General features: G+C 40.2%; 2 protein-coding genes across 4 annotated transcripts in view; one reads left to right on the top strand and one right to left on the bottom strand.

Moving 5' to 3' along the window:
* rau (RA domain-containing protein rau) overlaps positions 1–22,388 on the top strand; it is a 77,384-nt gene extending 54,996 nt beyond the window's left edge. The window contains exons 1-4 of one of the 2 annotated variants that reach the window (XM_028308408.1): positions 10,769–10,941; positions 12,402–12,658; positions 19,047–19,224; positions 21,449–22,388. In XM_028308408.1, the coding sequence (XP_028164209.1) occupies positions 10,837–10,941; positions 12,402–12,658; positions 19,047–19,224; positions 21,449–21,763 (855 nt within the window). In that variant the 5' untranslated portion in view covers positions 10,769–10,836 and the 3' untranslated portion in view covers positions 21,764–22,388. Of the gene's footprint in view, positions 1–10,768; positions 10,942–12,401; positions 12,659–19,046; positions 19,225–21,448 lie in introns of those variants that run through there. The other variant, XM_028308407.1, reaches the window with a different exon arrangement.
* A 2,864-nt stretch (positions 22,389–25,252) lies between these two features.
* LOC114355557 (Calcium channel protein beta subunit) overlaps positions 25,253–25,855 on the bottom strand; it is a 29,450-nt gene continuing 28,847 nt past the window's right edge. The window contains exon 11 of one of the 2 annotated variants that reach the window (XM_028308474.1): positions 25,253–25,578. In XM_028308474.1, coding sequence (XP_028164275.1) covers positions 25,322–25,578 — 257 coding nt within the window. In that variant the 3' untranslated portion in view covers positions 25,253–25,321. The remainder of the gene's footprint in view (positions 25,579–25,855) is intronic. The other variant, XR_003656115.1, reaches the window with a different exon arrangement.

Raw genomic sequence — 25,855 nt, 5'->3', positions numbered from 1 at the left:
CCAGTTTGTATTTCAAAATAACAGGAAGTGCCGTGAAAAACATTTAAGTTTTTCATTCAACATTTATCTTACAACTATCCCAAAAGATGTCGCTAGCCCATAAATTGAATTAAAAGTCGATAAATAATAAAAAGTCGACGCTCGCGTTGAAACGTTGCGTTTGCGCAACTCCATGATTGACGAGATGGTTCCGGTGTGCTCAGGTGCATTTCTGTTTATTTTGGTGGAATGTGCGATTCAGAAAGATCCCACTTTATTTTCACAAGTGTTTTCAAGTTATTTTCGAATGCATTGTCAGTCAGTAATTTTCTGACTGGGTATTTTTTTTTTAGCTCAATATGAAAGAATAACATGAAGCTGATGTAGATAAGGTATGATTTGTTCTAACACCTTACTTATAAAGTATTTACCTCCTTAATAGTCCGCCTTTCAACAAGGACGTAGCATAAAGTACGTAGCGCCTGTCGATAACGATGAATGATCAAGGAACATTATGGGATTTCCTTTTTAGTAAAAAATAAACATAAAAGCGTAACGTAAACTTTAAAAAACGTAAAAATAGCACCAGATTGGGCACGTTTCTGAAGACGATTTCCTGCGCGCGCACCTGGCGCGCGAGCACGTGCGCTGGAGTTTTTGCCCGACGCTTCTGTGCGTTTTGTTCTATGTCGTTCACGCGTCGCAAAGAAAACACACACGATGAGAAATAAACTTTATCTATAACACCATACAGGTGTAAGTTCAGTGATGAGCAGTGGAGATAGAACGTTTAGGTTTGGTAGAGAGGTTTCCTCAATGATGGCGTTTGAGCCCTTTATGGCAGGTGAGTGACAGCTGATCAGCCGAACAGGGGTTTTATTTTGCCCTTTAGAATTAAGATCATGATTACTGGGTCTGACTGTACCATTCAGTATTATAGTTAAATGTGGTGTGTTGTTCGAGTTTCTGCAGTACACAGGTGTTCGAGTTTTTTGAAAAGATGTTTGTTTGATCGAGGTCACTGTGTTAAATGAGATGAATTCATCAAGAAATATTTATGTTATTTATTAGTAACCTATGTGACTAGTGTTGATAAAAAGGTAACTTTGTGTTACATGAAGTCATTTTTAAACAAGAAACGCGCAGAACATGTTGAGTTGGAGAATTAATAAATCTTCAAGCATCGTTCATAGTTTTACAAACGCCAGGCCTATAAGTAGTGTTCTGGTTTTGGTTTCGACCTGACCCAATCTAAAGTGTGCGTACAGACAGACGGACTATTTATGTTTTATAGCGCGGGCCAACTGGCCCTCAACTGGAACAACATTGAGGTGCGGCTCCAAGCCGGTGGTGGCCGCCGGAATGTTTCGGGGAATCTCGTAAAATTTCAAAAGCTTCAGCTTTTAAGTGTTACTTAAGTATTTTTCTATTCTTACAACACAACACACGCGTTTCTTGCTGTAAGAAATTAGTCAAACATAGCTAACTCGCACCGTGCCATTTGAAGTACAAAATCCTATTTGTCAAGCAATCAGTTAAAAAAAGGTACGCGTGTGGGTGTTGACTGTATGTACTATTCTTAACTATGTGTGACACATTGACTTGTAAACACGTCCAGGAAGACCTGGAGATTTGCTGTCATTATGTAATTTACGAAACAACATGTCGTCAACATTTGTAAAATTGTAACTGGACTGTCTTAATTGGTTAACCGATTTGACATTGAAAAGGTAAAAACAGTCGTGACCCATGAGACACTATTGTTGTTTTTATTCCATTGTAGTCTTTGCCAGCAACTTTAGTAGAATGGATTCTGGTTCTTCATAATATTAAGCTAAAACTGACTGATATGAGTCAGTTTTAGCTTGAGGTAAAATGCCATGATCCGCAAGCTTTCAGTAAAAGCTCGTCTTTTAAATGCACCAAACAACCAATAAACATTTCTATTCCAATAAAAGTACCTACACTATTCTGAGTAGAGCATCAATTGTGGCATCCTGCTTATTTAGTTTTAATAAGAGCGATATTGGAACAATATGTATGATGTATCTGCATCGCACTGTGTGGTCGCAGCACTCGCAGCTGCTTATACTGTGTCCTCAAGAAAATTCGTAATTTTTGTTTTACGTTCCTTCGCTGGGTTCATACCTATATATGCGCTTAACCTGCTGACAAATGTGGTAAATTACCTCACTCCATTGTTTTACTACTGTCTGTCGCCAGTGTACGAGTGGTATGACTAAAAGGCTTTATAGGCTAAGGCACGCTGTCCTGCCTTATTTACAGCGTGTGCGTCAGTCAGAGCCTTTTCAAGACTAAGTCTGTAATCGCACATTAACTTTCATGCCGTACGAGGTCATTTGGAGCAATTACAATCGCCGTTCTTATGTTTTATGTAGATGATTCATTCAGTCTTCATTTGAGTGATTGGCAAACGTTTGTAGGATCACTATCCCTGAAGTGTAAGAATCTGTCATGTGCATTGGGTCTTGTGAATTTATCTCTACATTTCACGACAGTTTTTAGCCGCTAAAAATTTGATCTAAGTAGGTACATATCAATCTTCACTGGTGGTGCTGAGAGGTGGTCTCCACTTATCATTGACCTAAGCTACCTTTTCGTTTTGACTTTGAAGAACTCTATTAATTGAATCGTAATTCACACGTGTAGAGCGGAAATTGCTACTTGTATTATGTGACTCAAATATGACAACATTTGAATGATTAAGTAACGGTCTCTTTATTAAATCACCACATTACAACAGCCAGGAAGAAATGTCTCATGTTGGGTGTGTTCCCCAAATCAAAGTTATGAAAGCGTTGCATGGTCCAACTCGTACAATTACCAGTCTGGTCTGGCGATCCAATGGCTGTTACCCAATTATTGACATAACTGGTGGCCGCTCAAACATCCGACGGCTGCGCGGGCGCCGATGTATCAATTAGACGAAGGCCCGCTAACAATGTTTAACTGCCTGCCGGAAAAACTAAGGGACAGGGAATGTCAATATTTATTCCAAGTTAAACGTTCTTGATACAAAGCTCAGGTGACACAGTAGTCAGTAATGCTTGACTCATATTTGTGTCTCTTTGTGATTGAGTGTGATGTGGTCAAAGACCTTTTGTGGTAAGTTTGATGGCATATTTACCAGCATGGAATTCTAAGAAAAATCGAACTTCTTCCCTGACTTGACGGAAAACCTCTTAACTTGAACATGCCTTGATTTGCTTACTATTATTCAAATCGAATAATCGCATCTTCCAATACAACAACAAATAAATCAACCCCGAAGTCCTTAAGGATTCAATAACTAACTCGTACTAAGACACATAGTCATTACGATTAAGTTAAGTACAAAAGTGTTGTAATGGTGATCCATTTTACGGTAACGTGGGGTGAGCATTATTATTCAACACGTGAGGCAGCCTATTTTAAATGTTATGACTTGAGGGTCAACTTATTAAAGGCATGTAAGTAGAAGGGTCTCAAGAAGGGTTTAAAGGCGCCTGTCTCTCGAGCAATTTTTAATGCATGGCGCTACATCTCTAACAATTTGTAAGAGACTCCAACAAAAGGAGGAGGTTCGCAATTTGGTTGGTATTTTTTTGTATCTATCTGTACTGCGACTGCGAATATTCTTTTTATATTAATGTATAAAATATTACAGCAACTATTTCTTTTTCTTTGGATCGCATGTATTAGAGCGATACACGAATGCATAAAAGATTAATAATACTCGCTTATTTTGAAGTTACGATCGTCAAAATACTATTTTTTACGACTTACAAATAACTCTACGCACAATTAGATTTAATAGCTGATTTCTCTAATACCTGGTTTGATGATCGTGCGCGATATTATTTTATATTTTCTGTTCACACGCATGAATAAGTATTTAATACTAATTATGTTATTATGTATAATGCCATTTGCATTTTATCTAGTTCTTAAACGGCTACCATGCGGCTACGCGTCGTATTTTTATTTTATGGTCCATTCCAGCTTTCATCTAGCGCTGCGCACGATCATAAATTCTAATCAATGTCTGTGTCATATTTATTTACAAGTAAACAATAACTGACACAATGGGGTAACGAGGAATGTAACGATGCTTTTCCAAGAATCTTGTTCATTTGCTACTCCAATTAAAGAGTTTTCATGTCTTCTAATTGTACAAACGAATACGAAGAATGGTTTAGTTCTTGGATTTATATTATCACTAAGTCAATTAAGTAGTAATGATAATGATAATAATAATTAACTATCATATAATTGCGCCATCTAAATACCAAAACATTAATTATTTGTAAATTTACCGGTGTTCAAATAAATACCTAATTAAATCAAAATGTAGCCAGCCTATCGATATTAACGGGTTATCGATGCGTGACATCGGACAGCCCTGAACAGGACGCGACTAAATTGGGCGAATGAGGTGTGACGCGCGCGCAGGAAGTTAGGAAATGGGAAGCACGCTCGGCCGTGGCTTTGTGCCACTGCACTAGGGCTACCAGCTTGATATTTGACAACTTCTGACAATAAGACTCAAAAATGCCCGTGAAAATTGTCGTAAGAAATTAAAATTAGATCTATAATTATTTTGAAACCCCACTCGATAGACTTCGAGAAAAAAAAATTAAGACATTATGGCGTCTAAAATCCGCCATTTTGGTTTTTTTCAAATTTTAATATAGCCAGTGTCACTCTCACGATTAAGACGAATCTAACGACACCTCTTACGTTAAAATCGCTCAAGCCGTTTAGGCTGTGGGCCGTGCCAAAGAAATATACATACAGACATACACTCGAAAAAGTGTGCGGATTTATAGGCAAATACAAAAAATTACAAGTTTACAAGAAACAGTAACCAAATCAGTAGGTCAGAAAGAGTCATGGTAACCCTACACTCGCGTGCTACGTAATACTACGGGCCGCTGCGCACGCGCTGAGCTCAGTAAAACGATATTGATCTACATTATCTTTTATCTGTCTTACACACTCGTGCCAGTGTCTCAGGACAAATAGAAGAACTCGCGTAAATATTGATGGCCAGCGATAGATATTAATTAAAAAAGACAATAAATTATAGATACCTACTTGCGTGTCAGTCGCATCGTGGGAATTAAGAAAAGACAATGATTACTAAATTAACGAAAAATTTTAATTTATACAGTTTTTTAAAGTTATCAACTGAATATTTATCACATTGGTCTCATCAACTCATTACGACAAAACCATGAAATCGCCACTGAACCTTTGCTCCCCTGAACGCGTGATGAATCCCATTTAATTGACCCTAATGAAGAAGGAAGCGCGCCCAATTTCTCAGCTTTTTCTAGCCGCTTCTATTTCAGAGGCATGTCCGGTGCGGGCGTTTGATTAGTAGGGTTATTAGTCTTCCTTTGAGATACACGCGGATATTATGTGTGTCAAAGCGGGACTTAAAACATTGCCTGCCTTTCTAAAGTCAGGTAAAATGATAAACGGTAGAAGTATGTATTTTTAAGTTATGGAATTTGTGTTCTTAGTGTGAAATCTACTGACCCCACACCCTTAAACCTCCATGATGTCTTGGTTTTCTAACTGCAATAAAGCAATAATAATTTGCTTAAAACATGGTATACAAAATTAAATATTGGTGTTACAATGTTGAAATGTTCACAAGAAGGAATAAATCAATGAAGTGAATTTCAGCATTGACATGAAAATGGTTTACTGAAGTAGTAACTCGGTTACATGAATAATTGCATTTATTCAACTTTTCATAATCCCTATTTCCTGGTAATGTTACTAGTGTTTCGTACTAATGAAGTTGTTGGTAGCTTGTTCATGTACTGCTACTATGTTACGAAGCAAAAACATATTCAGATATAACACCGACGGCGATTACCAGCACGAACGGGTTAATTGTTGTGCCAATTCCTTTATTCAAAAAAAAAAACGATCGAGCTTGTCCATCAACAAATTATGAAGCAAATTAGTGCTGCATTCTTGCGTCGATCGAAACGCACCAGTCGATACGAGCTAAATTTAATTAATTTAATTATTTATTTAGCACAAATTAGCTATTCTCCACATTTCTTACAGCCTACAGATTGTAAAGATCGTCTCTAGACATCGCTTCTTCAATATGTTGTATTTTCTACAATAGCCGTATTTGGTATGAAACCAACTGCTTTTAAATCATCTTAAAATTATGACTCATTCCGGCATATTTCTTGGATTTTATCCTCCTGAATTTTCTGATCGTAATCGGCAAAATATTGATAGAGTGAAAAATAATGAAAACTACTTACTCACCTATTTACTTTACCTATGTATTTACTTAGGAAATTCAAGATTCGAAAGTTATTGAATCATATCGATCGGTTAGTTACTGAAATACAGCAAGTTCTGCTTATTTTCAGCTCGAGTGGCCACTGGGATATTATTACCGCATTAACTGACCAAATAGATTCGGAAAAAATAAATGTAAAATATAGTTACATATTTTAAATAAAGACTGAAAACATAGAAATCGAAGACGATTCTTCGATTTCTACTAAAATTCAATTTCTGATCGATATCAGAGGAATGTTAATAAAGATGTTACAGTTTTCTGCACATTTTTATGTAAAAAATACGATCACGATAATTGACAATGATTGATGTTACAAGACTTACAAGCAGCTCTTTACTATACAGTCGAATTTTGATGTATTTATTATATTGATTGTTACTACGACACAGTACAGTATCTTTTAAATGTAGAGTCATCGGTCTCGCTGTCTATCAAATCAATTTTATTACAAACTAACTTGATTTGCCTTAATTAAATAACAGTTTTTCTCAAACGCGCGTTACACGGCAGCCATAATGTCATCACCCGACATTTAACCCCATAACTTTATGTTATGCTGTTTGCACTCTCTGAGCCATTCTAAAACGGACTTTAAAACAACCTGCAAAGAGATCAATTAAATTTGATAGAGCACTCAGTACTCGCTATGACGTTGATTGTTGTAAGTTAACGCGTAAACGTATCTAAGGGTGACCAAAATGATTGAACGGTGTCGAATATTTAATTTTCTAAAATCATCAAGCTCGAAAAATCTTTCATTAGTCACCAGTTAGGTATTACAGGGAAGGGAGACATGTTATAAAACCATTCGATAAACGCACAACAATGAACTATTTACAATCAACGTGGATACATTTTGGGATTATAGGCTCTATAATCCCTTTTTATCTCTTGCTGTATTTACAATTTATTAATTTTAAATTTTGCAAGCGAGCTTACAGTTCGATACATTTGAGAAAATCACCTTTCAATAGTTGCCAAAAAGTTACGATTGGACGAGTACAAGAGCAGTCTTACAAATAAATCTGCTGCATAGTCACCCCAGCGCTGCATCAGATCGTGCGCCCGCGCCGAATCGATCCGTCCGGCTTTGTTTACTGACCCGCGGCCATTTCGCGCGGCGCTAACCAAACGAAATCTTTTTCTTCCGTATAATCTATTACCAAATTGGTAATTTATTCGTTTTATTACTAATATTATGACATTCCTGTGACGGTTTTCAAGTAAGACAATGCTCTACCTACTACTTAAAGCTCGGTGTTTCGCCACCTCATTCTCTCACCATAAAATTGTCGGCTACATGAGCCTATTCACAACTAAGTAGGCTGATTCTGGGCGATATACTCCAAAAACTCCAAAGTACAGATTACCGAATCAGGGCCGCGAACAATGAGCTGCGTCTGCGCACGCGTGCTTGCGGTGTGCGGTCTCATTAGGGACGGCTTTCGTACCTTCTTCATGGGCTACATGCAAAGTAAAGACAGCAACGTAATTGAAGCTAATTAACCAAAATTGAAGCTAAGAAACGCTTGAATAATAGGTAATGATGACTAGATATTGGGTCAATGTCATACTTAAATGTTGACTGCAAGCTTAAAAGCTTTTCCTATGTTGTCTGGATCAGGTCACTTAATAGCGTTAAAACCTAGTTGTGTTGTTTCGAACGTGTATTTCTTTTATGTGTCCGTTTTGTGCAGTGTGCAATAAAGATAAATTAATCAGTCATTTAGTTGCTGACAGTACACCGCGGTCTGCGGCCCAGATGACAAATCGGTTGAGCTTTCCACTTGTTACGATATTGAGATGTAATTTAACCGCGATTTCGGCAGATTGCCAGTATCGGTAATATCATTTCTGATTATTGATGGTGATCACAGAATCATCATGACAGCTTAATCTTTCCTTCAATAAATTCATCCGGCCTCCAACATGCACCGAGTCCAATTGTCCAATCTAATTTGTTTACTAAGTGTAAAAAGCACCTTGATCTGATCAATTTTAGTTGTTAACAGTCCAGAATGTTAAAAGTACTAACACGGAAAATTTTGCTCATCCATCACAAACAACGCTTACCTACGCATAAAAAATAAAACAGTACAATATAGGTACTGTTTATCACTCTTTTTTTCTTACAGAAATTATGATTTGACAGAAACTGATAGGTAAAGCATTTGGCAAAAGATGTCAGTCAGAAAATGAACTTGTTTTTAAAACGATGACTATCTTGAGTTCGGACAGTTGTCCGTCATTAGATATTATACTGGTTGTGTCTTGGCCCATTTTGATTGCTTGTCTGTCTTAGTCCTAGTCCAGATTTGTAATCAAGTTGTGAATCAACTCATGCGCATCTGTCGAGTCTCGCCGCGGCCGCATTCCGGCGGCGTCCGGCGCTTTTTGCGTTTCCTCCATCCTCTGAGGACGCTTCGACCACTTTTACTGGGCCCGACACTTTCCTTGCGGTGAGCTTCGTACTCTGTACTTGATCATGATATTGTTGCGAACGTGCTTGAAAATATCTTTGCGTTGTCTATCATGTTTTGAAAAGGTTTTGATATACTGTAACCTACCTACCTACTTACTAATTTGATTTTTCTCAGTGCGTGCTCATGAAATGGAGAAGTCATAAGTTTCAGAGCTGAATTTTGTGGATGCTGTGAGCTTCCCTAAAATAAGGAAATAAGTAAGCACTCAGATTAATAGGCAAGTAAGTACCAGGAACGAAAAGGAACTAACTAAACTATAATTGAAATCGTCAGACTTTTGTATAATTAGGGGAATTAGGGGAGGCCTTTGTCCAGCAGTGGACGTCATTTGGCTGAAAAGAAGAAGAAGAAGAGGGGAATTAGATGAAATATGTAGTCGTAAGGTTCAGCAATTCCTTTATCGCTAGATTTACTACAGACACGTCCGAATTTATTGGCCATTAATCCCAAATCTCGTCATCTTCTAATAGATGGCCTTCTGTAACCGATAAAAATGTTGATGTAGATCGTTTTCAAAATATCCCTATTGTTGAAAAGAATTTGAGGAATGGCAATTTCGCTAACAGGTTGACCGTCTTCGCCGCAGACGACGGTCTCGTGGGAAACATGCGGCGCAAGATCGTTTTTTGCGCGAGTTAAGCTCGATCGCATTCGATCCGAACATATCGCGTGTTATAATCGATCATAATCCTTCTTGTAGTAGGATCATAGTGAAGAAATGAGATGTGTAATCAATCGATTTGTTGAAGGTGCGCTTGCGATCGCTGGGAACTACGACAATTAGGACGTCATGTAAACGAATAGAACTTTAAGATTAACCTTTGTCAAAACTAAAATAAGACTAAAATATCTTGTGAAATATGTACATATTTTCTATATATATAAAAGAAAGTCGTGTTAGTTACTCCACTTATAACTCAAGAACGGCTGAACCGATTTAGCTGAAAATTATCAGGGAGGTAGTTTAGAGCCAGGAGAAGGACATAGGATACTTTTTATCCCGTTCGAAATTAAAAAAAAAGTCTGCTTATTTATTGCCATTAAGGCGGAACAAAGTTCGCCGGGTCAGCTAGTATTACAATAAATTATCTTAATTCAAAAATAATGTACCTCTAGATACTTTATTAAAATTAACAAAGGACTTTGAAATACTCCAGTGAGATACGAATATGACAACAAAAAATGAGCAACCCACAACTTCCTCAATCGTGAAAAAATACTTTAAAACTGTTTTTATGAGGTTCTGCCGTAACCAATTCGCTTTCAATAGCTTTGACAATATACATCCGCAATCAATGCAGTAGCCCTACTATGCAAGAGTGATGGATATGATCCGATTTATGCAACAAATCGATAATTTGTCGACTACAATGCCCATTGAAGTGACTTCCTTCGCTCGTGTTGTCGCAGGCGCAGTATTGGGCCCGCGGGTGAATACTGCCCTCTATAATATTGCTTCCTGCCACTTCACCCGGCAGGTGGTTGCTTTGTAGGGTTGCTATCTGCCTATCTTGAGAATCTCCATTAAATTCTGTTGCTTTGTTGGAGCTGTTGAACAGATTTGTTATGAACGAAGAGTTGAAGGTTGTTGAACCCTAAGTTGTTGCTTAAGTAAACTCTAGCTAGATCTTTATTAAAACAATTTCGATTATAAATCACCTCAATTAGTCTGATTTTAAAAGTCTTTCCATGTCTTTTCAATAAATTCCTCCGCATTTATCGGACTTATAAATAGTTTATTGAACATTTACCTATATTATGAGTCACCACAGCACGTCATTAGAACTTCTTAGTTCCTGGTAAACAAATGACGTTTCTGTTAAAGAAACTTTATTTTCGATAAATGGATTCATCATTATGTTTATTATAGAATCGATATCTGTGTCAGCCCTGGCGGTATATCGACACCCTTTGTTGACGAGGGCGGGTGCTTCCTGCGAGCGTCCCGTATTGTGGACCCGTAGTAGTTAGTTCGCTGGTTAGTCGCGGCCCGGCCGGCGAGCAGTGCGTACGCGTCAGTGTCCCAGTGCAGCCATGCCCGCCGCGCCCGCGTGGGACAGCGCTGCGTGCGCCCGCGCAATGGCCACGCCGATCCCTGCACCGCGCATGCGGTTAGCGTTGCACCCGCATAATATTCACGTAAGTTAAATATAATAGTGATGTGTTACGTTAGTGGAAATATTATCGCGTTGTAAGGAGAAATAAAATTGTGCGTCTACCCTTTTTTTTTTTTTTTACAAAATGTGAACTTTGATGCGATTTGTGTGGTGGGTAGTTTTGGATAGTGTATTGTTCTTACGCCTCACTTGGTAGAAAACAACTTTCGGCCTAAGGGTTTCCATTTTTATTGTAAAAATTTCGATACGAGTGCAGTGTGCTCAGTGAGTAGAATACCTACAGTATAAATATTTACAGTTACAGTTGCTTTCGGCTGTGGTGCAAAAGCTCGTAATATTTTATATGAAACCCGGAAAAGGACTGGTGCGAATATTTTTAATAATGTTAACGAATGATGAAGCCGGGAAATACAGGATACAGGCTGTATTTCCCGGCTTCATCGTGGTATCGTAGTTTACCTTCATAACAGTTCTCAAACGTGCATAGAATAGGCCTGCTTAATTCAAGTAAGATTGGTTGTATTTTCAAATATGAGTAATTATACGTAAGTATGGATAGGCTTTACATAATATTTTCTATTCCACTGTATAAATTTGATATCGAGTCCCTATTCACGGCGCATTGCATATTTTCGCGCTTGTGACAGAACCTGCTCTGTCGCCCGCGGCTGATTCTCGTGAGAATCTGGTTTCCTGCAATCTTTGCATTCTGCTCATACACAATATAATCTCTACTTTACCATAACCAAAATAAGGGACATTATACTACGGCAACCGTAATAATTTTATTACTTGTCGCCGTGCAATTCGGATTTGCGCAATGGCGCGTGCGGGTAGTTGCAATTTCGATGTCGTCAAAATTGTGATCTACTGCACTCAAGGCTTCTGTGGTAACTCTTTTGTGTTCAAAATGACTGGTCTTTTATTGTATTGTACTCTACAATGTGAATTTACTGCTTGTGTATTGTGAGTGGATGATCCTATGACAGCACTTGTCGAAAGTTTTCCTCTTGTGTATTAGGTATAGTAGGCAGGATGAATAATTGGTGTAGTAGGTCTACTTATTGAATCATCGTCCACTGATAACCTAACACCTAGCGTTTATAACGCAGGACTACTTTCCTTAATTCGTTGGTATTAAATTCATTCTCCTTTCTTTGATGAACCTTTGTATACCAACATGGAGCAATAAAGAATTAGTTTTTTTTTAAAGATTAATAAGTAATTTGATAATACACAAATTACTAATAGTCCCGTTAGCCCCTCGTACTAAGCTAAATATGCTTCTGTCAACGAGTGAGCTCACCACAATAGTTGAGCGGGGACCGAATCCGCGTTCCTCGGATCACGAGTCGGCCAGTCCGACCCCTTCACCGTTCGGCAATCGTGGCTTCAAAAATTTATTGAATTTGATTTTTCATAAAAAAGAATCATCATAATTATAATCTTCTTCAGCAATTAACAGTAAACATTTTATTCCAGACGACGATCAAGGTCTACGCGCGGTGCCTCCGGCCGGACATCGAATACAAGACGCTCTCCGTGACGTGGGGCACTCGCGCCCGGGAGGTGGTCTCCACACTCCTGGGCAAGTTCCGCATGCGGCACCGGGATCCGCGGCTGTTCTACCTGAGCATGGAGGTCAGGGTCCGCGCCGCGGGCCTAAGGACCACCCTGGTGCTGGATGACGACGCCCGCCCCGCCGCGCTGCAGGCCTGCCATCCGAAAGGATACTCAAAGTGAGTCGGATTTAAGATTTATTTTAGAATTGTAAAATTGTGATTTTTATGGTGGCCATACACGTTAGGGTTTGCATGATGGTTACGACCGTACATGCTTAACCGACAGGTATAACCGAGTTATCTACAACGCATACACGTTAGGGTTTGCATGTACAATATAAATTTATTTAACTCAAAAGTGACTGACTGACTGACAGTGATCTATATACGCACAGCCCAAACCTAGCAGTAACATTAAGATTTCTTGCAACAGGGAGAACACATGTTTCTTAAATATTCACCACCATTCACTGCCACAGACTATAGGAGACTGAGAGAAAACTGTGCATGCAAGCATGAGAGGGCGCACACACGCTCGGTTATGCATGTGCGCAAACATAACCGAGCGGCAAAAATATCTTTTTTGATATTCGTTAGGTTGCATGTACACGCACCAATAACTGAACAGTTTTATAACATACACGCTAGGATTTGCATGTCGGTTAAGCATGTACGGTCAAAACCATCATGCAAACCCTAACGTGTATGGCCACCATTAGTGACTTGGTTTTGACCGTGATTTGGCCCGCGTGTTTTTGGTATGTTGTCTTTATCGTGCGTGTCTTCCAAAGCCGAAAAAAAAAATGAATTTAACTATTTTTACCTGGGACTATAGGTACAAAAATTTAAATGGTGTAAGAGTAAAATTAGTAACAAAAATCCTCACAAATTTTCACATTTAATATTAGTAGGATACATAACTCACTGAAGTGCTTTTGAAGAGTAGATAGGTAGGTAGGTAACCTAGTTAGTTGTTATTAATGATTCACCAAAAGGACAAATTCTGTAATTACCTACTCTCTACTTACAAAATGGTTGTTACGCTCAGTGTATTCTGCACGCAAGATTCTCTATTTTAGCTAAGTACTAGACTTGCTGATGCGTTTACGTAGTTTATTTTAACGCCCAATAAACTCTAGTGGTTACTGCAAGGCTTCTATGTAAATAACATCTACGTGCGACTTGCAGTGAATGAGTGAGAATTTGTTTACCCGCAAAAGTAGTCGCCGTAGTTTCAGTTGTTTTCTAGACCCAACTGCGAATAGTTAGCTTCACATATTCTGAAGGTTTAATAATTAAAATTAAATTACGCTACTCTCTAAACATTGCTCTTTAATAGGCATTACTTTGTCCTATTAGAGACATTTGTTTTATCTGTATTACTTACGAAGGTAGGTAATAACTTAAAAAAAAGTTGTTTCTTAACACCAAAGCTTTTGTTGAAGGAGTGAGTAAGACATTACCTGTAGTTTACTTATTTGTAAGGTATAATACTTACAGTGCGTACCGAGAATGACCGCACATGACCGGTTTTAAAGGAAAACCTCCATTGTAGGTGGTAAACAATACAGAAATATTGGATTACTTAGGTCCAGTCACGTACGGCTTGCATTCGAACTATTGGAAAGGCAGGTAGGTACACACATAGTCAATACTTCAAACTAAATCTAAAGTTAGCTTTTAGAGCTAGTTAACAGTGTAATACATTTATACATCGGTGTTTGCTATCATTCACGCAAGATATTTTATGTTACATGCTCAAAGTGTGCAAATTTTGTTGTTTACACAAGAATGTTACCAATGTTGATTTTGGATTTCTTATCAAAATAGGATGTGATAGATACATTTAGCTACTGCCTACATGCTTAAATACATAATCTTTTCAAGTAGTTTTTAAATCTTACGTTGTGTGTCAGTAGTTTATAGCAATAGCCTACCTACCTAAACCTACCTGTACCTACTTAAACATAATATATTATTAATTTAATAACACTTTACACATAAAATCAACTTATTTTAACCACAAAATACCTACACTTACGTAATATTTACTTATTTATTTGTTACTAGCTTTCCGCCCGCGGCTTCGCCCGCGTGGAATTTTGTCTGTCACAGAAAAACTTTATCGCGCGCGTCCCTGTTTCAAAAACCGGGATAAAAACTATCCTATGTTCTTTCCCGGGACTCAAACTATCTCTATGCCAAATTTCATCAAAATCGGTTGCGAGGTTTAAGCGGGAAAGCGTAACAGACAGACAGACAGACAGACAGACAGACAGACAGACAGACAGAGTTACTTTCGCATTTATAATATTAGTTGGGATTTTAAGGATATTAACAATTTATTATTAGCCTTTTATGGACATACTACCTAGGTTTCACTCGTTTCAACCTACGTACAATTTTATACGCTTGGATAATTTGCTTTTTTCAAAATCCTTTAGAAATTGCAAAATGCAAAGGCATGTTCTGATTACTGAATCCGTTTTTTTTTAATTTTCTTTGCATCATGATAATGCCAAACTAAGTATGTTTATTCTTATCTTCGACCGTTTCCTTAAGGAGAAACCTGTAAATGTTCAGCCGAAGCTGGTATTCCCGGCAAATCGCCGCGTCGTCCCTCGGCACTTCTTTAGCGGACCACCATCGCCGGCTCTCGAAAAATAGCTCTGTCCCCTTCCGGCGTCTATTCCCGTCCGTAAACACTGGCCACCTGTCCCCAACCTTTTCGGGGTCAGCGCCTACTTTTTATAAGTGTCTACAATTACGACCTTTTGGAAAGGGTGTCATGTTTGTCTTTTGTTTAGCAGCTTGTTAAACAAATATTGAAAGATTTTAATAGGATCTAAAATAGGGTTTATTTAGTTTTCAATCTTATAGACTCTAGAGTGACGATATCCTTCTTACACTGACATCTATATACAGGGTGTCCCGTAATGTAACGTCAAGCCGGAACTGGGTGTTGAGGTAAGTTGTGCTGGTTATCAGAAAAATATAAAAAAAAATCTATGTGGCATATTTTAAAAATAATAGGCATTTAAAAAAAATCAAAAAATTCTACTCCAGGTGACGGTCCTTTTGCTCGTNTCACTGCTATAAGTATATTAACTTTAAAATTTATTCACTAGCAATATAAACACGTCTGCTCGAGTTCAATTTTTTTTTTTTTTTTTTTTTTCGTTGGTATTAAATTCATTCTCCTTTCTTTGATAAACCTTTGTATACCAACATGGAGCAATAAAGAATTAGTTTTTTTTTAAAGATTAATAAGTAATTTGATAATACACAAATTACTAATAGTCCCTTTAGCCCCTCGTACTAATCTAAATATGCTTGTATCACGACGAGTGAGCTCATCACAATAGTCGAGCAGCGGCGGGGACCGAGTCCGTGTTTCCCGGATCACGAGTCGGCCAATCCGACGCCTTCACCGTTCGGCTATCGTGGCTTCAAAAACAGTTTCTACCATAAAAAAGAATCATCATCTTTATATTCTTCAGCAATTAACAGTAAACATTTTATTCCAGACGACGATCAAGGTCTACGCGCGGTGCCTCCGGCCGGACATCGAATACAAGACGCTCTCCGTGACGTGGGGCACTCGCGCCCGGGAGGTGGTCTCCACACTCCTGGGCAAGTTCCGCATGAGGCACCGGGACCCGCGGTTGTTCTACCTGAGCATGGAGGTCAGGGTCCGCGCCGCGGGCCTAAGGACCACCCTGGTGCTGGATGACGACGCCCGCCCCGCCGCGCTGCAGGCCTGCCATCCGAAAGGATACTCAAAGTGAGTTGGCTTTAAGATTGTATAAACTGTTGTTTATGAAGTGCCTTGCCTTTTGGCCGTGGCTTCGCCCGCGTGTTTTCGGCCTGTCACACAGTCCCTTATCACAGTTCCAAATACAGGAAAAAAAAATGAATTTGAATTTTACTATCCCATTTTTACCTGGGACTTAACTAGGTATACAAAAAAATTAAATCGGCTCAGTGGTTTGATAATTCATTCATGCATCCTAATTCCTAACAATCTTTCACATTTAATATTACATAGTAGGATACATAATTCACAAATGTTCGTAATAATGCTTTTGAAGTGTATGTAAATTAACCTAGTTTACCTAGTTAGTTGTTATTAATGATTCACCAAAAGGACAGATGTAATTACTATTCTCTACTTACAAAATGATTATTACGCTCAGTGTATTCTGCACGCAAGATTCTCTATTTTACCTAAGTACTAGACTTGCTGATGCGTTTACGCAGTTTATTTTAACGCCCAATAAACTCTGCGTGGTTACTGCAAGGCTTCTATGTAAATAACATCTACGTGCGACTTGCAGTGAATGAGTGAGAATTTGTTTACCCGCAAAAGTAGTCGTCGTAGTTTCAGTCGTTTTCTAGACCCAACTGCGAATAGTTAGCTTAAGATATTTTGTACGATTAATTTATTAAAATTAAATTAAGCTACTCCCTAAACACTGCTCTTTAATAGGCATTACTTTGTCCTATTAGAGGTACATTTGTTTTATTTGTATTACTTACGAAGGTAGGTAATAACATAAAAAAAACTTGTTTCTTAACATCAAAGCTTTTGTTGAAGGAGTGAGTGAGACATTACTTGTAGTTTACTTATTTGTAAGGTGTACTTACAGTGCGTACCGAGAATGACCGCACATGACCGGTTTTAAAGGAAAACCTCCATTGTAGGTGGTAAACAATACAGAAATATTGGATTACTTAGGTCCAGTCACGTACGGCTTGCATTCGAACTATTGGAAAGGCAGCTACATAGTCAATACTTCAAACTAAATCTAAAGTAAGCTTTTACAGCTATTTAACAGTGTATTAAAAAAAATATCGATGTTTGCTATCATTCACGCAAGATATTTTAATATCTTACATGCCCAAAGTGTGCAAATTTTGTTGTTTACACAAGAATTTGGAATACCAATGTTGATTTTGGGTTTCTTATCAAAATAGGATGTGATAAATAAATATAGGTAGCTACTTCCTACATGCTTAAATAGTAATCTTTTCAAGTAGTTTTAATCTTACGTTGTGTGTCAGTAGTTTATAGCAAAAGCCTACCTACCTAAACCCACCTGTACCTACTTAAACATAATATTATTAATTTAATAACACTTTACACATAAAACAACTTATTTTAACCACAAAATACCTCCACTTACGTAATATTTACTTGTTTATTTGTTATTTTAAGGATATTGACAATTTATTATTAGCCTTTTATGGACATACCTAGGTTTCATTCGTGTCAACCTACGTACAATTTTATACGCTGGAAAATCTTTTAGAAATTGCAAAATGCAAAGGCATGTTCTGATTACTGAATCCGTTCTTTTTTATTTTCTTTGCATCATGATAATGCCAAACTATGTTTATTCTTATCTTCGACCGTTTCCTTAAGGAGAAACCTGTGTGTTTAGCCAAAGCTGGTGTTCCCGGCAGATCGCCGCGTCGTCCCTCGGCACTTCTTTAGCGGACCACCATCGCCGGCTCTCGAAAAATAGCTCTGTCCCCTTCCGGCGTCTATTCCCGTCCGTAAACACTGGCCACCTGTCCCCAACCTTTTCGGGGTCAGCGCCTACTTTTTATAAGTGTCTACAATTATGACCTTTTGGAAAGGGTGTCATGTTTGTCTTTTGTTTAGCAGCTTGTTAAACAAATATTGAAAAATTTTAATAGGATCTAAAATAGGGTTTATTTAGTTTTCAATCTTATAGACTCTATAATATAGAGTGACGATATCCTTCTTACACTGACATACTCAATAATCTTAGCGTTATAATGACTCTTAATAATCTTAACTTTTCATTTTAGCATTGCGTCTATGGATATTGATTTTTCAGCTGTCGAAGGCAACCACTTAAAATTAATTAAATTCGGCATTACATCTGTAGCGTTAAAAGAATTCGAGACAAAATCTCTCAAATATTTCGAGCCACTACTGCTTTAAGTTTATGGGGGTAGTTAGTTGTTCCAGTTACAGAACCGCTGTTCAACAAAGTGCAGTAAAAATGCTCCGAACAACACTTTGTTGACCATATGGATCACGTTCCACCGATGACAGCAATATTGTGTGCATGGCGTATTGAAGACTCGTGTTGGACACTTGACACTATTTTAGGGGACTAGTTTATGGTGTTATTGTTGAAGAGTTCAAACAAGGCGACGTGATGCGTGTGGCCTATGGATATTGTCGTAATCATACTTGTAACGTGTCATATTTTTCATATCAATAGGTATGTCGTTCGTACAAAGCTTCATCGAACGCCTGATAAACATAATACTGCAAAGTTGCATACATTTTGTGTTGCTAATACTTGTTGCATTATACATAGTATCAGGCGCTTACTTATTTCAACCAGCAGTCTCAAAAGGTACATCTTAGAAAATTATACTAAAAACCCTACCCGGGTTTAGCAACAATCTATTCTGGATTTTAGGGTAATTATTTGAGTGTGGTTTTGTAATATTGAGCGATATTACGGCAGACCTCCAACTTATAAAATATTCTTACGTTTAAATTTCAATTTCCCCATTTCAGATTTTCGCTGCAGATGCGTCCAGGCGGCCTGGTGAAGATCTACGACTCGGCGCTGATGTCCTCGTCGCAGTACAAGTGCATCCTGACCAGCGAGCAGACCACCGCCGACGAGCTGTTGGCCATCCTGCTGCACTGCTACGACTCCACCGAGGGTGTCGAGCGGTTTTCGCTATACGAGGTTAGTTGCGCCTCGTACATACAACACTAATGATCGCAGCGAGTAGACTAGTTGGCGAGCTGCTGGCCATCCTGCTACGACTCCACCGAGGGTGTCGAGCGGTTTTCGCTATACGAGGTTAGTTGTGCCTCGTATATGCAACATACGTCCTCACAGTGAGCAGGCAGCCAGTGAGCTGCTAGCCATCCTGCTCCACTGCTACGACTCCACCGAGGGAGTCGAGCGTTTCTCACTGTACGAGGTTAGTTGTGCCTCGTAGCATCGTCAGCGAGCAAACTACCGCCGACCATCCTGCTGCACTGCTACGACTCCACCGAGGGCGTCGAGCGGTTCTCGCTATACGAGGTCAGTTCTGCCTCGTAGCGTGGTCAGCGAGCAGACCACCGCCGTCGAGCTGCTAGCCAACCTGCTACGACTCTACCGAGGGCGTGGAGCGGTTCTCGCTATACGAGGTTAGTTGTGCCTCGTACATACGTCCTCATAGTGAGCAGGCAGCCAGTGGGCTGTTGGCCATCCTGCTGCACTGCTACGACTCCACCGAGCGTCGAGCGGTTCTCACTGTACGAGGTTAGTTGCGCCTCGTACATACAACACTAATGATCGCAGCGAGTAGACTAGTTGGCGAGCTGCTGGCCATCCTGCTACGACTCCACCGAGGGCGTCGAGCGGTTCTCACTATACGAGGCGAATTGTGCATCGTGTACACTAAACACATCCTTGCCAGCGAGTAGACAGATGGCAAGCTCGCCGAGTCTTAGCTTGGTAAAGTCCGGTCGCCGAGCAGATAGAATTTCGTCCAATGACCCCAAGCTACCCATCCTATCCCATAGGCGACTGTGCAACGGGCAGTTGCGGTGAGCGTGCGAGTGCGACAGCAATATAACCTCGTAAGACCGAAGAGTAAATTTTGTCGACTTCTAAGTATCGCCGAATGTGCTTTCAGAAGAACGAATAATTTGTAGTAGTAAACGCCGAGCACTTCGAGTAAAAAAAATTCTATGTTAGAGATTTTCTTTTGCATTCATATTTTCAGGGGCCCTATATAATAGTGCATAGAGCTTATTTTACGTGAAAAATAATAAAAAAATGTTTTCTCTTAAAAGAACATTCGGTATTACAGACTTTAAAAAGAAAAAGGCAATAAATTGTATTTTATACTTTAAAGTAAAACATAAATGTAACATTATTAATAAATTAATACTACATAAAGATACAATAATGATATTAATTAATGTAACTGAAAAGGTACAACGGTTTTAATTTTATTTAATGTTTCATAATTAGTACTTTTAAAAGTACTATCGGATTTATAAAATACACTAATGATAGCTTAGAATGTATAAGAAGTAAAGTGAATATTCATGTTAATTATAATATTTACTAAACTAAAAAACAGAACGTTCTCATGGTAAATTTTCTTAATCATATCATAATTTTAAAAGTCCAATACTCAATCCCATCTCAATAGAAAAAATATACAAAAATAAAACTTTCACCATCAAGACCGAATGTTCCTTGCAAAGAACTGTTATTTTCAAACGAAAAAAAATCTTACAAAACTACTTCAAATTGGGAAAAATAATTTTTTTGCTTGTTTAGCAGTATTTTAACTTAAATTATACTGGTCAGTTTTGCAATTAAACTACGTTTACGTGAAGAAAAAAAAATTATCGCACATCACGTCTTCTCGGAGGAACCACCTTGTCAAAGAAAAATGATAATTTGACAGTGACATTTTGTTTTTTTTATATTAATAAGTTCGGATACCTGATTTTGAATACTTTGAGCCATAGACTATCAATCTTTTTTTTCGATAGGCGCGAATTTATGAACTTAAATTTATCGCTAAAGTTTTAGTTCCTCTGAAGGCACATCCGGCGATACTTCGAAATCACCTCCGAAAATGTCTCGGCGTTACTGACTACAAAGTTTCAGTTCCTTCTGAGGCACATCCGGGCTTACGAGGATAATTACGCGCGAGCGATAAGAATGGGTAACTTGGGGTCATTGGACGAAATTCTATGAGCTCGGCGACCGGACATTAGTCGTTTGGTAGTTTCCTAGTCAGTCGAGAAAATTTTAAAAAGACCGATTAGATGCAGTGATAGTCTACTTTCTCTTTATTCTTATGTAGAGACGATGATGCCCTTAGGAGGCCTAGGATAGGATAATGTCAGCTAGATAATCTGAATAAAAAATGAAACGGCAAATGTTATCGTTCCAGGTCTGTCCCGCTCAAGAGTACGAGCGCAAACTGCACCCGGACGACCTGCCGCTGCAGGTGCAGCGCGCGTGGGCGGCCGACGCCGACTGCCACTTCCGCGTGCGCCGCAACCCGCGCGCGGCCCCCCACCCGGCCCCCCGGCCCGCCCACCAGGCCCCCCAGGCCCCCCGGCCCGCCGACCCCCTCGAAGAACCCTCGCGCGCGCTGTCCGCGCTGTCGCTCGAGGCCGACGCCGAGCGCCGCTACCACCCCGTCTACCAGTATCCCAGCATCGGATACTGCAAGGAAACCAAAAACGACTACTTGTACATCTGACCGGGCCCCCGACCCCGGGTTAAGGCACGACACGGGCCCGGCCCGGCCCGGCCCGCGAAGAGACTTCCCTGTGTACATAGTGTAAATACCGACGCCCCGAGGCGAAGCGGTGAATCTCTGCGCGGAGCGAAACCAAAGAGATGTCGCGGCACGGCTCCCGACTAACAGTGTTAGTTGACACAGAATTAACGCTCGATGTAAGTGACGTTGAATGTCTGAGGTGAAATGTACGCTTGTAATAGTAATCGTATTTCATCGGACGCAACTCCGAATGAGACTTGCTTTGTCGTTCACGTTGTAACCCTGTAATCAATTACACGAAAGTATATCGAATATGATAAAATTGTAATAGAAAAGTTTTTCTAGTCTACCAAATCTTTCACCTCACGTGTCACGTTTCAAATTGTAGTTGTTACCTACATAAAAAATACTAAAATTGTATATAATTTAGCTAGTAGACACCAAAGAGGCCAGCGAGAGAGTATATGAAATTAGAGTTATTTATCTGTTATGTATTGTAATGTTGTAATTTATTTGTGGACGCGAGAGGAGAGGCGAGCTTCGCTTGCTGAATGTAAAGCATCATCGAATTTACTTCAATAAACTGCGATACGTTTCATACTAACCGGACAGTTTTATTTACCCGACAGAGAATCATATTAAAAGGCAAGTCGATATAAAGTATTTTATTTACAAATGATTGCAACAATGAAGTACAGACGATGCAATATAATTACAGAGTATGTTCAAAAATGGGAAACGGATAATATCTAACGGTACTAAAATTATTGTTTATGTAAAATTTATACAATCGACGCGAATCCGCGCCGAGCGCGCTCCGGCGAAGCGTGTCGCCGGCCTGCCACGACGCGCCGCGAGGTGCCACGACGCCACGATGACACGATGCCACGCGTGGCATCTCGCAAGCGCCACGCAACGGTCGGTCGCGGCTAGCCGTACGACTGGGCGATGCTGTGCTCAGCTGTACGTAGCGGCGACTGACCGATAAATAACGGCTACGACTTACCCACGACATTCACATCTGACCGCCATGGATTATTGAAATTCCCATCATTGGGCTGGGTGAAATACTAAGTGCTTAAAAATGTTTACATTGATACAAACATGAATCATTCAGTAATCGGAATATAGACAGAAAACAAGTAAGGTAATTGTAAATAAATGTCAGGTATACAGCATCGCTAAATTGGAGATCACCACCAAAGCTGAGAGGTGCAGCTGACTACAGCGGGGCTGAACTATGGTAGAGCTCATATTAGCTCTGATCACACTAATCAGAAAACTTGCTTGAATCTTTTATACCTCCCTGTTGTAAACCAATATCAAGCGCCCTCTATTTACTTATAAGCAACTGTTTGTAAACCGCCATCTATGGTTCTTCTTCCTTTCTTACTTAACTAGGTACCGAGAGTCGGGACAAACTAATTATTACAATGAACCATAGATGGCGCGATCTATGCATGCTACTTTTTATCGATCGGTCCGCACGCGGCCATTAACTACTGCGTGTGAAAATACAAATACTTACAACAAGGTCTCCAGATTTTCTTTCCAACAAATTTCGTTACAGGTACAGTGTCTTGAATTGTAATGGCGACCGCATGCGGACAATCGATAAAAAGCAGCACGCATAGATGTAGCGCCATCTATGGTTCCTTGTAAGAATTAGTTTGTCCCGACTCTCGAACCATAGATGGCGCTTTACAAACAGTTGCTTATAAGTAAATAGAGGGCGCTTAATATTGGATTACAACAACACCCTCTTCTAGTTTTATTTTTCGAAGAGGTAGGTAGTGTTCAAATAACTATTTTTACAGCACAACTCTACTCTCAGCTTTGGTGGATTCCNAATAACTATTTTTTACAGCACAACTCTACTCTCAGCTTTGGTGGATTCCGACGTCGCAGCCGTAATTCTTAGTTAGCTAGTCGTGGGCAGGCCGAGAGAGCGCGACCGTACGACGCGACCAATCGTACGACTGACTGTCAACTGACAGACTCCGACACCCATAAAGCTGGATACACGCTTGCAGCTTATTCATAAGTATCTGTGTTGTCCACAAGCATAAATTGGCTATTTGACAACATTACAAGAACCGAATCACGGATATACAAACAATAAACTTTATGTCAATAAGATCCAAAGATGAAAGTTGAATAATTTTGAGCAGTTAACTTATCCAAACCTTATCAAATTATTTATTAGACATCTTTGTTCTTATAATTCAAATTACATGGCCCTTTACGTGAGGTTGTAAGTTGACAGTCAGTTCTTGTATCCCATATACCCTCAAAAACCCGTCGAAGATAAACACACAAGTAATCATCCACTAAAATATCTAAATACTTAAGTAACCAAATAATTCAAGCATACCGAAAATCCACTTTTATTTTTGGCTGATTTTTAATCTTAGTTATATGAATTATATACATTCAAAATAAATTAAAAAGAAGTGGTATCCACGGATCAACAATTAAAACATCACCACAACCCCCTTCACTCATCAATACTCATCATAGACTCGCAGTATCCTACAGACGGATAGGTAGGTAAGTATGTATAGTTTTAACTTAGGTGGAAATAATCGTAGATAAGGGTGTTTGGTCGTGGCGTACGATCGCGGCCCGAAGCTCAGCGAATGAAGCGCTCCGCTAATAAAAGGTTAAGGATACGCGAAACCGCAGAACGACCGGTTTCAGAAGCACCACGTTGAAACAGCCGCCAGGGAGCTCGTTCCGGATCAAGCGACCGCCGGCAACCACACGCACCTAGCACACGCACAACATAAAAAACTGGGAACATCAAAAATAAAATCAAAAGCCTCGCACTCATCGGAATAGGAAAAACGACATCTCGTGCCCGGCGTACACGTCCGCGTTAAAACAAATGAAACGTTCAAAAACGCACTGTTCGCAACGTAAACAACGTCAAACGGTGTTATAAACAGATTTTCACCGTTCACAATATAGTACGCGCGTAAATCAACAAAACCGTCACCAGCTCCCTAACTCACAAGATATGCCGCGAGGAGCCCCCTTAAAATACGTCACGCAATATTTGAATCCTTAAATAGCCGAGCGGGCGCAGTCGAGCTCGTCGACACCAAAAATGCGTCCAAACGAGGATACGTTCAGGGGACGCGCTAAATTAAGTGAGCATTTACAGAGGCGTCAACCGCCGCGCCCGAGCCGCCGGCAGCGTTCCAAGCCCGCAGAACGCTCGCGACAGGTCGGGCGGTTGGCGGTCGAGGCGTCCGGCGACTGGGACCGCAATTAACTAGGACCGCGGTCCCAGTCGCCGTATCCATAAAAAAAAAAATTTCTTCCGGCGACTGGGACCACTCATAGATAACTTAAAAGAAAATATTCAATCTAAAATTGGTACAGTACTAAAATCCACGAGTGGTCCCAGTCGCCGGAAGAAAATTATTTAATTTTTACGCATCCGGCGACTGGGACCGCGGTCCCAGTTAATTGCGGTCCCAGTTGACGGAATCCTCGGCGGTCGAGGTCGAGTGCACCCCTAGCAGGGTCGGCTTAGACCGCGTTGAGCGCGCGTCGCGAGGGCCCCAGGTCGTCGTCCCGGTCGCGGCGCGGCGGGCGCGGCTCGCGGTAGTCGCGGTAGTCGCGGTAGGCGTCGCGCGTGTAGTCGCGGCCGCAGTCGCGCTCGCACGGCTCGTGCGCCGGGTACTCGTGCGCGTAGTGCTCGTACTCGCGCCCGTAGCGGCCGTAGCGGTCGCGCGCGTAGTACTCCTCCTCCAGCCGCTCGGGCCGCGCCGCCCGCGCCCGTCCGCCTGCAACAATCGAAGGTTACAACGCGGCTGTGGATTCAGCTCCTGGAAAGTCCGCATGCAGAATGTGCAAGCCGCATTCGAACGTTTTAAAAACACTTTATTGTATAGGTAGCAGGTGCTGAGATCGAGTGTCATGGACTCGTCTTCTCAGCCAGGATGTTCTTTTGTAAGGGTTGTCATATTTGAACATCACGACCATCTCTACAGGGTGTTAGGTAAATGGGTATATGAGCTGACACTAGTCCATGTTAACATGGGCATATAAATGGTATGGTGA

Source organism: Ostrinia furnacalis, unplaced genomic scaffold, assembly GCF_004193835.3.
Source record: "Ostrinia furnacalis isolate ACB-3 unplaced genomic scaffold, ASM419383v2 OfSCF2419, whole genome shotgun sequence".
Lineage (NCBI taxonomy): Eukaryota > Metazoa > Arthropoda > Insecta > Lepidoptera > Crambidae > Ostrinia > Ostrinia furnacalis.
This window is presented reverse-complemented; position numbering and strand designations above follow the sequence as displayed.